Source organism: Apiotrichum porosum (assembly GCF_003942205.1).
Source record: "Apiotrichum porosum strain DSM 27194 chromosome Unknown scaffold_8, whole genome shotgun sequence".
NCBI classification, from domain to species: Eukaryota; Fungi; Basidiomycota; class Tremellomycetes; order Trichosporonales; family Trichosporonaceae; genus Apiotrichum; species Apiotrichum porosum.
The window spans coordinates 260,458-275,363 of NW_021167115.1; the positions used below are offsets into that span (position 1 = coordinate 260,458).

The 14,906-nt window shown below is 58.9% G+C and overlaps 5 protein-coding genes across 5 annotated transcripts; 4 read left to right on the top strand and 1 right to left on the bottom strand.

Moving 5' to 3' along the window:
• Positions 1 to 232: 232 nt before the first annotated feature.
• On the top strand, positions 233 to 2,487 carry EHS24_008882 (uncharacterized protein; the record flags this gene model as incomplete). Its single annotated transcript, XM_028624181.1, has 2 exons — positions 233 to 1,044; positions 1,083 to 2,487. 2 exons carry the CDS (start codon positions 233 to 235, stop codon positions 2,485 to 2,487), a joined length of 2,217 nt encoding a protein of 738 aa, XP_028475253.1.
• Positions 2,488 to 2,648: 161 nt separating this feature from the next.
• EHS24_008883 (uncharacterized protein) lies at positions 2,649 to 3,202 on the top strand (the record flags this gene model as incomplete). Its single annotated transcript, XM_028624182.1, has 3 exons — positions 2,649 to 2,706; positions 2,756 to 2,815; positions 2,853 to 3,202. 3 exons carry the CDS (start codon positions 2,649 to 2,651, stop codon positions 3,200 to 3,202), a joined length of 468 nt encoding a protein of 155 aa, XP_028475254.1.
• Positions 3,203 to 3,677: 475 nt separating this feature from the next.
• Positions 3,678 to 7,078, bottom strand: EHS24_008884 (uncharacterized protein; the record flags this gene model as incomplete). Its single annotated transcript, XM_028624183.1, has 13 exons — positions 3,678 to 3,846; positions 3,891 to 4,272; positions 4,314 to 4,433; positions 4,482 to 4,685; positions 4,721 to 4,765; positions 4,808 to 4,930; positions 4,970 to 5,368; positions 5,416 to 5,537; positions 5,578 to 5,640; positions 5,681 to 6,625; positions 6,670 to 6,800; positions 6,859 to 6,866; positions 6,934 to 7,078. 13 exons carry the CDS (start codon positions 7,076 to 7,078, stop codon positions 3,678 to 3,680), a joined length of 2,856 nt encoding a protein of 951 aa, XP_028475255.1.
• Positions 7,079 to 7,812: 734 nt separating this feature from the next.
• Positions 7,813 to 11,896, top strand: SMC1 (Structural maintenance of chromosomes protein 1; the record flags this gene model as incomplete). The annotated part of the gene is made up of 8 exons (XM_028624184.1): positions 7,813 to 8,375; positions 8,417 to 8,585; positions 8,624 to 8,743; positions 8,782 to 9,140; positions 9,181 to 9,447; positions 9,486 to 11,639; positions 11,744 to 11,828; positions 11,888 to 11,896. 8 exons carry the CDS (start codon positions 7,813 to 7,815, stop codon positions 11,894 to 11,896), a joined length of 3,726 nt encoding a protein of 1,241 aa, XP_028475256.1.
• Positions 11,897 to 12,478: 582 nt separating this feature from the next.
• Positions 12,479 to 14,756, top strand: GLK1 (glucokinase; the record flags this gene model as incomplete). The annotated part of the gene is made up of 5 exons (XM_028624185.1): positions 12,479 to 12,657; positions 12,818 to 12,960; positions 13,155 to 13,251; positions 13,442 to 13,601; positions 13,923 to 14,756. The coding sequence occupies 5 exons, from the start codon at positions 12,479 to 12,481 to the stop codon at positions 14,754 to 14,756; spliced, it is 1,413 nt and encodes a 470-aa protein (XP_028475257.1).
• Between the last annotated feature and the right edge of the window lie 150 nt (positions 14,757 to 14,906).

Below are 14,906 nucleotides of genomic sequence, written 5' to 3' on the forward strand. Positions count from 1 at the left end.
TGGTTGATTATTGTTGTTAAATGAGCGGTTCGATGTAGAAAGGGGTCAGCAACAAACGGGCAACCCAACTTGGAGGGCTGGGAGTGATAGTGGTGGCCAACGCAAAGCAATACAAATTAACTCCACGTGTAAAATCCCCCCGGTGGAGGCCCGATCTGGATTTTGACGCTCACAAGTTGCAGTGTATAGGTGGCCACTCGGTCCGTTCTCTCTGCACCATATATCCCAGGCCATGAACCCGGCCAGTCTCAACCAGTCCATCACCGCCGCATGGGGGGTCCAGGCTGCTTCCGCCAACCAGGCAGCCGCCGCGCCGAGGAAACGCGTCCGCAAGACGGTCGGCCTCAACAACCCAGAGGATCCCACCGTCACTCCTGGGTCTGAGACTCCCGGCGATGTCACCCCGTCAAAGGAGGCGCCTGCCGACGAGGGCCCGCGCGAACGACGCAAGAAGCGTGTGAGGAGGGACCTGAATGGCGATGCCGACAAGTATGCTCCTCCCGACGCCCGTCTCAGCCAGCTCGGTGGTCTGGGAAAGCAGATCACCCAGCTCCTCGAAATGGTCGCCTTGCCCCTGCTCCACCCCGAAATCTATATCCACACCGGCGTGCCACGGCCCAAGGGTGTCCTTCTCCACGGTGTCCCCGGTGGCGGCAAGACGCAGCTCGTGCGTTGTCTCGCCGGCGACCTCGGTCTCCCCTTCATCCCCATTTCGGCACCCAGTATCGTGTCGGGCATGAGCGGTGAGAGTGAGCGCACTCTTCGCGAGACCTTTGACGAGGCCAAGAAGAATGCTCCTTGCATTCTTTTCCTTGACGAGGTTGACGCCATCACCCCCAAGCGTGAGACTGCTCAGCGCGAGATGGAGCGCCGTATTGTTGCCCAGCTCCTCACCTGCATGGACGAGCTGTCGACAAGCGAAAAGCCCGTTGTCATGATTGGAGCTACCAACCGTCCCGACTCGCTCGACCCTGCACTTCGTCGTGCCGGCCGCTTTGACCATGAGATTGAGATGGGTGTTCCCACTGTGGAGGGAAGGGAAGAGTGAGTTAGTTACTGGAGGGCTAGTGCTAACTCCGTAGGATCCTCAAGGTCCTTTGTGGCGCGCTCAAACTGTCCGGCGATGTTGACATTCACCAACTTGCGAAGGCGACTCCCGGCTACGTGGGTGCAGACTTGACTGCTCTGACCACCGAGGCGGGTGTGATTGCCGTCAAGCGCATCTTTGAAGACATGTCCAGCTCATCAATGTCTGCCGACGACGCCATGGAGAACATGGCCCTCGATGACGGTCCCTTCTCGACACTGCCCGAGTCTGTGCTGTCGACCCCTATCGCCCGCTTCCTCACCAGCCATCCTGGTCCTCTGTCGGCCGACAAGCTCGACTCGCTGCTTCTCACCCCTGCCGACTTTGACGTTGCCCTCAAGGTCGTCCAGCCTAGTGCCAAGCGTGAGGGCTTTGCTACCGTCCCCGACGTTACATGGGCCGACATTGGCGCCCTCGGCAACGTCCGCGACGAGCTGCACATGGCCGTCGTCCAGCCCATCCGCCACCCTGAAATCTTCTCCGTCGTCGGTATCGACGCTCCCTCTGGTGTGCTGCTCTGGGGTCCTCCTGGTTGTGGTAAGACCTTGCTTGCCAAGGCGGTCGCCAACGAGTCCCATGCCAACTTTATCTCCGTCAAGGGCCCCGAGCTCCTCAACAAGTATGTTGGTGAGAGTGAGCGCGCGGTCCGCCAGGTGTTTGCCCGTGCTCGCGCCAGCGCACCTTGTGTCATCTTCTTTGACGAGCTGGACGCCCTTGTCCCTCGTCGTGATGACTCGATGTCCGAATCGTCGGCCCGCGTGGTCAACACCCTCCTTACCGAGCTCGACGGCCTCGACTCGCGCAAGGCCGTGTACGTTATTGGCGCCACCAACCGTCCTGACATGATCGACCCCGCCATGGTCCGTCCCGGTCGTCTCGACAAGCTCCTGTACGTCGACCTTCCGTCCCCGCCCGAGCGCCTCGAGATTCTGCGCACCCACACCAAGCGCACGCCCATTGCCGAGGAGGACTGGGCCGGTATCGCGGCTATTGCCGCTTCCGACGCTTGTGACGGATTCAGCGGTGCCGATCTCGCGGCATTGGTCCGTGAGGCCGCATCTCTGGCACTCCGCGGCGCACTCGAGGCCATGGGCGCCTTTGAGAGCGAGACCAGCACCACCTCCGTCCCTCAAAAGCAGGTGTATGTCTCGCTCAACAACTTTGCCGTTGCTGCACAGAAGACGCGCGCGTCCGTCTCGCGCGAGCAGAGGCAAAAGTACGAGCGTATGCGCGACAAGTACGCCGGTATCCCTGCCAAGGGCAGGAGGACACGCGCCGAGCGTGATGCCGAGGCGGCCGCGGCTGCTGCTGCTGCCGCTATCGGGCCGATCGGCGGCGGCGAGGGGGACGCGGACATGAGCATGCGCAGTGACGGTGAGCCCTTGATTGGCCACAGCTAGATGGGTGAGGGTGGTGTGGATTCGGATGCATCTGTGTTGTTTCACACGGCCCCTCATTTGCTACGACTCCATGTCAGCTCGAGGTTCTCACTCGTCTGTAACTCTCTGAATTCTTTCTCTCACCGTCTTTCCTAACAACTCCCTTTGATTTGCCACTCCCAATGGACAAGAACCACTACACAGTCCTTGGCGTGCCGCCGAATGCCACCCGGACACAGAGTACGCTCTTGTGCTAGCCTACCACCCTGTACAACTTGCTGACAATAAGTCTACGAAGCGTACCGCGGCTCGCGGGCTCAGCTACAAGGCCAGCTTCAACGCCTTAAAGGTGAGGAGTTGTATCCACCAGTTTCTAACCTCGCCAGACGCCTATATCGTCCTCATGGACCCTGCGACGCGCGCTGTCCATGACTATACGATTGCCAACAGTGCTGCCCAAGCGACAGGCTCAGCGGACACCACAGCCCAACAAGACGACAGCAGCAGCAAGAACATGACCACTGACAAGGCGAGGTTCAACGGCCCAGGCCTCCTGTCCCCCGCACCCCAGATGAACTGGGGCGGCTCAGCACTTGGCCTGAAAGGCATGGAAACGGGCGTAGCATTCGACAACTCGCAGATGGACGTGCCACCGACACCGGTGACGCCGGTGACGCCGCTTGAGCTCAAGTGGGGCAGGGCAGAGCTCCCATCACGAGGTGGTGGTGGTCGGTAGGAGGAACTGTGTGTACGGGTTCCCAAGTGCTTGGAGGTGGGCAACGGGAACCTGCAGAACAGCCATTTGTGTACATTGTTACAATGGAATAGGACTGGGAAGGGTGCGTATACCGTCTCATGACGGGGACGACGAGCAAGGAGTGAGACAACAGATGGCGAGGATGCGTCATTACATGGCGGTGGCGTACAGATCTTGAGACATTGCATTCGATCCGGCTCCAGTTTAACAGTGTCGGCTCCATTCTTTGGCCAGCTGTCGTACTCCGTTTCGCATGTCACCTGTCTATTTCGTTGGACATCTGAGCAGTTTCCGAGGTAGAGTGTTAAGGGAGCGCTCGCCCCCACACGTGTGCCACTTGGAATTACGCCGATATTGTCTACTTATTTCCCCACCTTCTCGTCTCCTGTAACTCGTGCAGCCATCACGAACAAACGATAAACCCACATGCATATCCGAAAATTCCCATCTACAATCACCACCACAAGTCGCTGCCTGCACCTTCTCCAAGGCCTCCAGCTCCACCCTGGCCGCCAGCGAGACGGTTGTCCACATCGGCTGGAAGGAAGAAGTGCTCGAGGCCGACAAAGGGTGCCATGTCTGTCGACGCCAGCGCGTTTCCGAGCGAATGGCCATCCAAGAACCTGACCGTTAGCTGGAAACTACAGCTATTTTCAGCTACACTTACAGAGGAAGAGGGTCGCCCTCGCCGAGCTGCAGTCCCGAGCGCTCGAGGTTCTCCTGCGCGAACAAAAAGTCAAACTCGCTGATCTCCTGTGCCGATTGGGGCGAGTCCTCGAGAATCTGCGAGGTGGCGCTGAAGATGAGGTTGCTGGGAGACAGCGAGGGTCCACCAGGAGTGGGTCCTCCGGGCGTAGGCAGGTAGGCTGCGTTGACAACAGACGACGGAGAGAATGCCGGAACAGCAGGCGACGCGCTGATGCTCGTCATGGGCATAATGTGGCTGAACTTGGTCGGGGAGGCGTGGCCCGAGGCGGCAGGAATGACCTTTGCGCGGCGAGCGCGGCGAAGGATGAGACGGAGGGAACGCGCGTAACGGCCAGCAGGGACTGATTGGATCAGCAAAAGGAACAAGGCAGACACAACTCACCTTCAGACAGCACCCTCGCAAGCTCCTCGACGTCCTTGGCAGTCTTCTTCAAGTTGAGCTCCTGGGGGAAGAGGCGGGCAATGCGAATGAGGAAAGATGCAGCGAACGCGGCACAGACGTCTGTAGGGTAAGCTTTTTGTGGGCCTTTTGGCAGTGCATGCTGCTCACGAGTGTAGTGTACGGCATAGCGGAGGCCGTTGCGGTAGTTGTCTCCCTTAAGACAGATCTCCAGGCAGTGCTGCGCATTCTTCATGGCACGAAGCGCAAGAGTACGCTTCTCGTCGGTCATAGAAACAATGTCCGAGGGCTCACGAATGCCCCTCAGTAGCTGCGAGTTGACAAACAGCTCGGCATACTGGCGTTGGATGGCGACTGTTGTCAGTTTACTCTCTTGGCAGAAAACTCACGAGACTCCCGGAAAAAGTCGCCCTTGCCCTTACCGAACCGATCGGCTGCAGCGTCGTCAGTACGTCAATTGGGTAACAAAAACTCACATAGCACGCGGTCCCAGTATCGCTCCCAAGAGTCAAACTCGTGGTTGGCCTGCTTGAGGCGCTTGAGTGTGTGCTGATCGACCGGCAGGTCGGGAGCAGCGGTAAGTTCGACATGGAGGGGTGCTGATGGTTAGCTACCCATTCGCGTGCGAGGCAACCCACCTCGCAAGGCCGTGAGCTCGACAGTGGAGATAAGACGCGCGTCCGAAGTGATGGACAGAGGGTGTTCCAGAAGGCGACGACACTGGTGAATCGACTCGTCTTCGCGGAGAATGGCGGGGCGACCCATGCCATACGCCATCTGGTGCTCCATCAGGTAGAGGCAGAACCAAACGCGTGAGTGGACGACAAGGGGACGTTCCTCCTCGAGCTCCTCTGGTGTCTTGCCCTTGCCCATTCCACTACGGAGCAGCTTGATGAAGCTCTTGTTGATGCCCATGTCCAGAGCCATGCGCACAGAGTGGCCGCCGGAAAGCCATCCGTTGTCGCTGAACGCCGCCAGGATACTCATGGCCTGAACTGCCTCGATCCGTGCAACAGGGTTGAACATAGTGCCCTGGGCTGGCAAGAGGTTAGTCACTGGTCGGGTCATTGCCCACGCCACTCACCGATCATCTGGGCGTGCTCGCGGCAAGCCCGTTGAGTGTCGCCAACAGGTCCACCACCGTCGCGGACTCTGGCGCCAACCATCACCATCACGGTGATGCTAAAAGGAGACCGGATCTTGAGCCTGACTCTGTCAGTACCTTGAAAAGCTGGCCTTAACTCACGACTCCCAGGTGTCAAAGTTGGGATCGTAGCAAGGGATGAAGTTGCTGGAACCCGCGTAGTAGCTAGACGTCAGTATACCGAATCCGGATGGAAGCGACTCACATTCCCATAAGCTCGCGAGCCTCTTCCTCGGAGACAAAGCCAGAGTCGACACAGTCTGGATAGGCATGGACGTGAGTCCTCTTGACCTTGGACTTTGGCTTTGTCGGGGCCAAGGTCTGGGGAAGACCCTGTGCCTCGACCACTGCCGGAATGTTGGAGCCGAACCTCGCCCTCTTGGTTCCTCGATCGTCGGTAGAACCATCGCCTTCGGCCAGGCTCGACCGCTTGGCTCCCACAGGTGAGGAGATGGAAGAGCGCTCTTCGCGAGCACGCTCCACAGCTGCCTCGACGAGGCCTGCCATATTGGACATTGCCCCAAGAGGACCAACAATGTCGTCCGGAGCAAGGAAGTCCTCCGGCGTTTCACTCCCGGCCCGAGAAGGTGGAAGCGAAAGATGCTGATTGCTGGGATTTGCGCCCGGAGTAGCAAATACCTGCCATGGCGATCCAGCAGAGCCAGAGGACGAAGGAGGAGGCAGAGGTCGTCGAAAGACTGAAGCATCGCCACCACCCAGAGGATGCGGGCTAGACACGTCGCTGGGCCTCCGAGTTCCCGTACCGGCTCCCGTCGAGTTGTCGCCGAGCCCAACAGTTGCCGAGGACGTCGCGTATGGATTGTAAGTGGTTCCTTGAGGTGATGGTCTTCCAAGGACTCCTTGCCCTGGAGACGGGACTCCCTGAGGGAAGCGAGGCTGGGCTGCTAGCGCAGTGAGTGGGTGGAAGGCTGGCGCAGAGCGAGGAGAGGTGCCGGGAGGGGGTTGAACTGTGCTGGGTGCAATGCCACCAAGATTGGTGTAGTCTGGCGTTGTGGTTGATGGGACGGGAGGGGTATGGCTAGACCCATTGGAGGCAGCGCTGGACCCCGTCATGTTGGTTCGCAGGGTTTGAACGAGATCGCTCAAAGTGTTCTGGATGCTGGTGACCTGTGACTCGAGAGACCGGATTCTACTTTATATGTCAGCTGGCGGCTGTAACAGGCCAGAACATACTCTTCGCCAAAGCCGTCGCCAGTTGGCCTGCCAGGCTTCTCCATGATGCACTCCAAGTTGCTGTTCCTGCATCGCTTGCACGGAGGATCTTCGGCGCCAACACATCGCATCTTCATTCTCCTGCAATTGTTCTGTCACGCAAGTCAGCAAGCTTCCCTTTTTTTGTGGCCACCATAATCATCCACTTACACATGCGCCTGTCGTTTCCAAGAGCAAGAGAGACTAGTGTCAGCGCCATGTTAGCAGCGACGCCGCAATACGCACGGTTCACGCGATTGATGACCCCTTTACGGTCATTCTTGTCGCCCTTGTCGCTGCCCTTGCCCTTGTCGTCCTTGGGGGGTGGGGAGTAGTCGTCGCCATCATGGTCATCTCCAGACCCTCCGGCAAAAACGTCGAGAGATTGCATTGGAAATGGAGCGCGGGGGAGGGGTTGAGTGGGCAAAGGCTAGATGTATTGGTATCGAAGGTGAGGGCGTGTGTTTGATTTTACGGGACGACTGTCATACCGTGGGGGCCGTTGCGATGTAATCGAAAGCCGTTGAGGTGAAGGAAACGGAAATAGTAGGCGACCAAGGGTATGGATGTGCCGTGGATGGCGAGTCTAACACAACGATGGGATGGGTGATGGGTGATGAAATGTGGAATGGGGGAGGCTTCAAGAGCGAGATGGTGGCGGTGGGGTTGAGGGGGATGGATTGTGTGGGGTCAGGAGCAATGGATCAAAGCTGCCCAACAGGTGGCGGGGCACACGCTGCACGCAGTTGCGATACGCGAACGGATGGAGAAGAGCGGTCGCAGGACAAATAGCGGATAACTCGGCGGGGGAGCACGATGTGGATGCGATGGATCTCTCCTCCACAAGCAGAGCCGGCAGCAAGACAGAGCCGCCCACCCAACATCCCCACCGGTGGTCGGTCCGGAACGCCGGTGCGGCTTGGGGGAACAAGTTTTGATTATGTAAGTGTTTAATATAGGCTTACAGCGTAAGATAATAGGCGTGTTTTTCCAGTAGGCACGCGGTCGGCCTCTTCCTCCGTCCCATTACGTAACAGGTGAATCCAGTCAGCTCACGTCGCGTCCCAATGTCAATAACGGTCGGAGCGCGTCGCCTTGCCTCAACAACAACATCCCCCATCCACCATGCCTCTCCGGCGACTCGAGCTCGTCAACTTCAAGTCTTATAGGGGACAGCAACAGATCGACTTTGGAGATGCCCCTCTAACGTGTATCATCGGCACCAATGGTTCCGGCAAGTCCAACCTCATGGATGCCATCTCCTTTGTCCTGGGAGTCAAGTCGGCCCAGTTGCGAAGCACCCAACTCCGTGACTTGGTCTATCGTGGACGCAAGGCAGCAGAAGGTGCCGCCGAAATGGGCATCGAAGTCGATATTCCAGAGACACAGGAGACCAACGGCGATGTCAACGGTGACACCAACCCAGACGCCAAGACCGCGTCGGTCACCGCCGTTTACGAAGACAAACTCGGCAAGGAATGGCTGTTCAAGCGCAACATTGCCATGAATGGCACATCCACCTACTACCTCAACGGCAAGGTCGTCACCTGGAACGTTTACAACGCCCAGCTTGAAAAGTTTAACATTCTCGTCAAGGCCAAGAACTTTCTTGTTTTCCAAGGCGACGTCGAGGGAGTGGCGAGCCAGGATTCGAAGGCGCTTGCCAAGCTCATCGACCGTATCAGCGGGTGAGTTTATTTGTGTGTTGCATCAGAAGTTGACGTGGTAGCTCGCTCGAACTCGCTCCATCCTACGACGCTGCCAAGCTCGCGCAGGAGAAGGCCGCTGATGCAGCCAACGCCAACCACGCCAAGAAGCGCGGTATGCTCACCGAGGCCAAGCACTTCAAGGAGCAGACTGCCGAGGTCAAGCAGTGGGAGAAGCTTCGCGACGCCAAGGTAGGTCATAATGGAAATGTCAGAGCTGACCTCATCAGGACACGATGGTGAACCGCCAGCTTCTCTGGAGGCTGTACCACATCACCAAGGAGATCAACGAGTCGACCCGTCAGGTCGAAGAAGCCACCGAGCAATTGCACGACCTCCAGAACAGTGTTGTGAGTTGTCCGTTGCGTAGACACAGCTGACGAATCAGACCGAGAGTGACAACAACCTGCGCGAGGCACGCAAGGAGCACGCCAAGACACAGCTCACCGTCAAGAAACGCGAGGGCAACTTTAAGAAGGCGGAGAAGGCTGTCGATGACAAGAAGCCCGACCTCGTCGCCGTTGAGACCCAGATTCTCCACTCGGAGAAGAAGGCCAAGAACAGCGAAACATTGTTTGAGCGTGTGCAAAAGGACCAGCAGCGCCAGGCCGACTCACTCGCCAACCTCGAAGCCGGCGCCGCTCAGATCAAGGCCCGTATGGACGAAGCCAAGGAGAAGCAGCGCCAGAAGAGTCGTGCCCAGGGCAAGGCGTTGTCTGACCAGGACTTGGCCGAGTACCGCAAGCTGTGAGTGGAAAATTCTTTCACCAGACGCTGACTCTTCAAGTCGCGCTGATGCCAACCTGGTCGCCATGTCCGAGCGCCAGCAACTCGACTCTCTCCGTCGCGAGCAGAAGGGTCTCCGTGACGCTCTCGCTTCCATTGACGACCGTCTCCAGCAGGCTGAGCGCAAGCGCTCAAAGCTCAGCAGCGAGATCGAGGTTCTCGCTGACAGGGAGGAGACCATGTCCTCGCGCGTCGACGAGATGCAGAACGAGCGCAAGCGAATCAAAGCTCAAATCGACCAGGCCAGCGCGGAGAGGACCCGCATTGCGTAAGTAGATGCATTTCAAGCACTGTTAACCCCATCAGCGTCCGCGAGACTGAGATCAATGAGCGCCTGTCCGAGATCATGTCCAAGCTCCTTCAGGCTGGTGTCGACAGGAACCAGACGGAGCGTGAGGCCAGGCTCAAGGAAACGCTTTCCAACCTCCGTCGTATCTTCCCCGGTGTCCACGGGCGTGTTGTCGACCTCTGCAAGCCCTCGGCCACCAAGTACGACCTTGCTGTCATGACCATTCTCGGTCGCAACATTGACGCGGTTGTTGTCGACCACGAGAAGGTTGCCATTGACTGCGTCGAGTACATGAGGCAACAACGTGCCGGCCAGGCGACCTTTATCCCACTGGACACTATCCAGGCCAAGCCCGCACCTGAGAAGCTCCGCAACTTTGCTCGTGGTGCGCGTCTCGCCATTGACTGCATCGAGTTTGACCCCAGCGTTGAGCGTGCCATCCAGTATTCGTGCGGCAGCTCGCTCATCTGTGACACGTCCGAGGTCGCCAAGTATGTCTGCTACGAGAAGCGCCAGGAGGTCAAGGCCGTCACACTCGACGGTACCGTCTTCCACAAGAGTGGTCTGATCACTGGTGGTCGTGGTTCGGGTGGCCGCAAGTTTAACGACCGCGACGTCGACGGTCTCAACCAGCAGAAGGAGAAGCTCATGCAGCAAATGCAGGAGCTCCACAAGTCCAAGCCCAAGGACAAGGCGGACGAGGGCCTTGTCCAGGACCTCGCCCGTCTCGAGGCTGAGCTTACAACTGCATCGGACGACCTGGATGCCACTCGCCTCCGCCTCGACGGCCTCCGCAAGGAACTGGGCGGTGTGGACAAGGACATCAAGAAGATGACTCCCGACAAGCAGAAGCGCACCAAGGACCTTACCAGCGCTGAAAGCCAGGGTAAAACTCTTGCTGCTGTCGTCGAGAAGGCCGACGACGAGGTCTTTACCAACTTTTGCAAGCGCATCAATGTCCCCAACATCCGCGAATACGAAGACGTCCAACTCAAGGTCGCTCAGGAAGAGAATGAGGCCATGGAGGCGTTTACCGCCCAGAATGCCCGTGCCGCTCACCAAATCGAGTTTGAGAAGGCCCAGCTCGCCAGCACCGAGGAACGCCTTGCCCTCCTTCGTTCCAGCGTCGAGAAGGAGACTCTCAACGTCAAGAAGCTCCAGGCCAACAAGCAGGCTGTGGAGGAGGAGATCGAGGAGCTCCAGGCTGAGGTGGAGCGTCAGCGTGGCAAGCTCGAGCAGACCAACCTTGTTCTCGAAGAGGCGAGCGAGCAGGTTGATTCTATGCGCGACGTCTCTCGCCGTACGCAGCGTGCTCTTGACAGAGCCCTCAAAGAGATTGCCGGCTGGAACGACGAGATTGAGCGTCACGCCTCGGACCGCCACGCCGTCTACCGCAAGTGCCGCCTCGAGGACATTGACCTCCCTCTGGTGTCTGGATCTCTGGACAAGGTCCCCATTGAAGACAGCAACAAGGAGCTGGCCATGGACATTGACGAGGACGACATGCGTCCCACGACGACCGACGACTTTGGCATCGAGCCCGATTTTGACCTCTTGGAAGAGGAAGACAAGGAGAAGGCTAGCGAGGAGTATGGTCACGAGTTTGACTCTCAGATTGCCAAAATGAAGGCCGAGATTGAACGAGTGGTTCCGAACATGAAGGCCATCGACCGTCTTGCCGAGGTTCAAGAGGGCCTGCAAACTGCCGAGGAGGAGGCGGACGAGACGCGCAAAGCAAGCAAGAAGGCGCGCGACGAGTTCCTCGACATTAAGAAGAAGCGCTGTGACCTCTTCAACAAGGCGTTCACCCACATGTCGGGCTGCATCGACAAGATTTACAAGGACCTTACCAAGAACAGTGTCGTGCCCACTGGCGGTATGGCGTTCCTCAGCTTGGAAGACGCCGAGGAGCCGTACCTCGGTGGTGTCAAGTACAACACCATGCCTCCAGGCAAGCGCTTTGCCGACATTGAGCAGCTGTCTGGTGGTGAAAAGACCATGGCTGCCCTCGCCCTGCTGTTCTCGATCCACAGCTACCACCCTGCACCCTTCTTCGTCCTGGACGAAGTAGACGCTGCTCTGGACGCGACCAACGTCTCCAAGCTTGCTCGCTTTGTTCGTGAACAGTCTGCAAAGGTGCAGTTCCTCATCATCTCGCTCAAGTCCACCCTGTGAGTTTTTCCGAGGTTTCGAGCAATGGGGGTGCGAATAACCACACCACCCCCCCCTTTGCCGCAGGGAGACAGGAGACAGCTGACGCCTTGCCCCCCTGCAGGTACGAACATGCCGACGGCTTGGTGGGCGTGTACCGTGAGCAGGTTGAAAACTCGTCGAGGACCCTCACGCTGGATCTGAGCAAGGTGCGTTGGGGATTGGATTTACTCTTTTTCTTTTACCTGAACGATGCTGACGTGGGCAGTACGAGTAAAGAGACGAGATGTAGCACCACCGGAGATTTCGTAAGGGGCAGAGGATGATGTATATGCAGACCGAAGAGGGACTATGCAGACCGAGCGGGTTGTTGTGCTCTGCCGAGCAGCAAGCAAGGATTGGGTTTGGCTGGGCGGGGGTTGGGACCTTTGCACTGCGGGCCGCACGGAAGGCGACGACGACGACGACGAGACTGGTGGTTTGGGTGGTGTGTCATGTGATCCCCCCTGTTAGCGGTCGGCAGTGGTCGCAGGGAAGGTCCCGGGCGGTGGATGGGTGTGACGTCGCCTGACAGGGGGCAGACGGGGGGAACGGGGAACGAGGGCTGGGGCGGGGGCCATGGAGGACGGGGGGGGGACACCTCTACCACCCGCACGACGTTGTCCAGCTTGTTCTCTTGTCTTCCTCATCGTCCTCGCGCGTCACACATTAACCCATCCCGCCCATCACCACTGTTTATCTGGCTAGGTTACACAGACATACACGCACACACAGCGCACGGTCGACCATCCATCCTACTTGACACTCCCACCTGAACACCCCCACCCAACCCCACCCACCCCCCGTCCTTCCTTTCACCATGGTCCTGCCCGAGATCTGCAAGTCCATCGAGCCGTACTTTATGCTCAGCGATGACAAGCTGAAAACCATTGTCAAGTACTTTTGCGAGGAGATGAACGATGGCCTCGCCGCCTACGGCCACGACGTCGCCATGGTCCCCAGCTACGTTCCCGGTGTTCCCGACGGCTCTGAGCAGGGGTGAGTTTTGGTGGTGTTCCCGAAAAGCGCACGAGACAGCTGTTGGTCTGGGCCGCCTGTCGACGGGCAGTCGTGCCGTGGGATGCTTTTTTTGATGGCGACTATGCCTTGTGCACCAGTTGCCTTCTTTTGAGCACAGTCTGACGCTTCCCCCCCGCAGCACCTTCCTCGCCCTCGACCTTGGCGGCACCAACCTCCGCGTGTGTGAGATCAAGCTCTTTGGCGAGAACAAGTTTGAGATCAAGCAGCAAAAGTACAAGGTCTCGGACGCTCTCAAGCAAGGCGAGGCCCGCGTTCTCTTTGGTGAGTAGTTTGGGACTGGATTTAGGGACCCCGACGCGGGGCGAATGGTGCCCACTGCGGCCGTTTGGGGGGGGGACGCAAGGTCGAACCTCGGGGGTCCACCGAGACCCTCCCCCCCTAAGACTACGGCCGACGGCAACAACGTCGCCTTTCCATCCGTGTCCGAGCCCCAAGAGCAGTGCGCTGACAGCCAGACTACATTGCCGACTCTGTGGACGCGTTCCTCACCGACATTGGCTCGGACCTCACCACCGACGACAATGAGCCCCTCCATCTTGGATTTACCTTCTCGTGAGTTGGAAGCGGCGTACTGTGCGGCTCTGGCGGCGACGACGCCAGAGACGCTGTCGTTCTCGTGCAGCGAGATCCCCCCCGCCCCGAGGGGTGCCGACGAGGGAGCGTTTGGTGACGCAAATGTAAACGGCCGCCGACAGAACCATTGTCCGATATACACATGACGTGGGCTGACACTTTTGCCCAGCTTCCCTGTCGAGCAAACTGCCATTGACCGCGGTTCCCTCCTCACTTGGACCAAGGGCTTCAACGCCAAGAACGCGCAGGGCAAGGACGTTGTCCTCCTCCTCCAGGATGCTTTGGACCGCAAGCACATCCATGTCCGCTGCAGCGCCCTCGTCAACGACGTGAGTTACAGACCCAGTTGGCTGCAGAAAACGGAACAATGAGGGAAGGAAGGTGTGCCGCACGGACGCCCATGCCGCCGGCACAGCAGGTCGGCGTGCCATTGGCGCCCCGGAGGCCCAGATCAGCCGTACGGCCAAACAGCACAAAAGGAACACCCCACCGCACCGACATTGTGGTGTGTGTGCATGTGTCCCGGTGCCATCATCGCCTTACTCATTTGCCGATGATGATGTTCCTCGTGCAACGCGCGCGCGCGTGACGCATGGCCTGCCCCGCATACCCCGCATGGATAGAGTTTATGCTGACGATATTTTCCACAGACTGTCGGCACTCTCCTCTCGCGGTCATACCAGCACGGTCCTGCGCTGATCGGTGCCATCTTCGGTACCGGTACCAACGGCGCCTACATTGACCGCACAAGTACCGTCAAGAAGCTCGGCGACGACAAGATTGCCGCGCTCGAGGCTGGCGGCGAGCACGCGGGCGAGTACATGGTTATCAACACTGAGTGGGGAGCGTTTGACAACAAGCGCCGATGCCTCCCTGCGTCGATCTACGACAACAAGCTCGACCGCGAGTCGATCAACCCCCGCAAGCAGGCCTTTGAGAAGATGGTCTCGGGCATGTACCTCGGCGAGATTACGCGCAACATTTTGCTCCACCTCATCGACTCGAGGTTGCTGTTTGACGGCAACTCGAGCAAGGTGCTCAACACCCACTACGGCTTTGACACTGCGTTTGTGTCCCGGGTCGAGGGCGCCAAGGACGACGCCGAGGTGCGCACCGCCATCCAGTCGATGCTCGGCGTCGAGAGCCAGTACATCCAGGCCGGCGACATTGAGCTCGTCCGCTGGGCCGTCGGCATCGTCGCCCACCGCGCAGCATACCTCGCCGCCACTGCCATCGCCGCCATTGTCCTGCACACCGAGCCCAACCGCCGCGAGCAGGACAAGAAGGCCATCGACGTCGGCGTCGACGGCTCGGTTGCCGAGTTCCTGCCCAACTTTGAGTCGCGTGTGCGCGAGGCCCTCAAGATTGTGCTTGGCGAGCAGGAGAAGATCATCACCATTGGTCTGGCCAAGGACGGCTCCGGTATCGGCGCGGCCCTGACCGCCCTCACGGCCAAGAAGGCCTTGGAGCGCAAGGCCGCTTGAGCAGGCCAGCCGTGCGTGCAGCGGCACCGCGCACCCGCGCGGGTATCAATCAGCGCCAGCGCCGTGGAAGTAGCCACACGCTGCCCTCCTCCTGCGTGCGTGCGTACACGGGGCACACTACGATAACCACAAAGTCTGGGCGCCTCATTT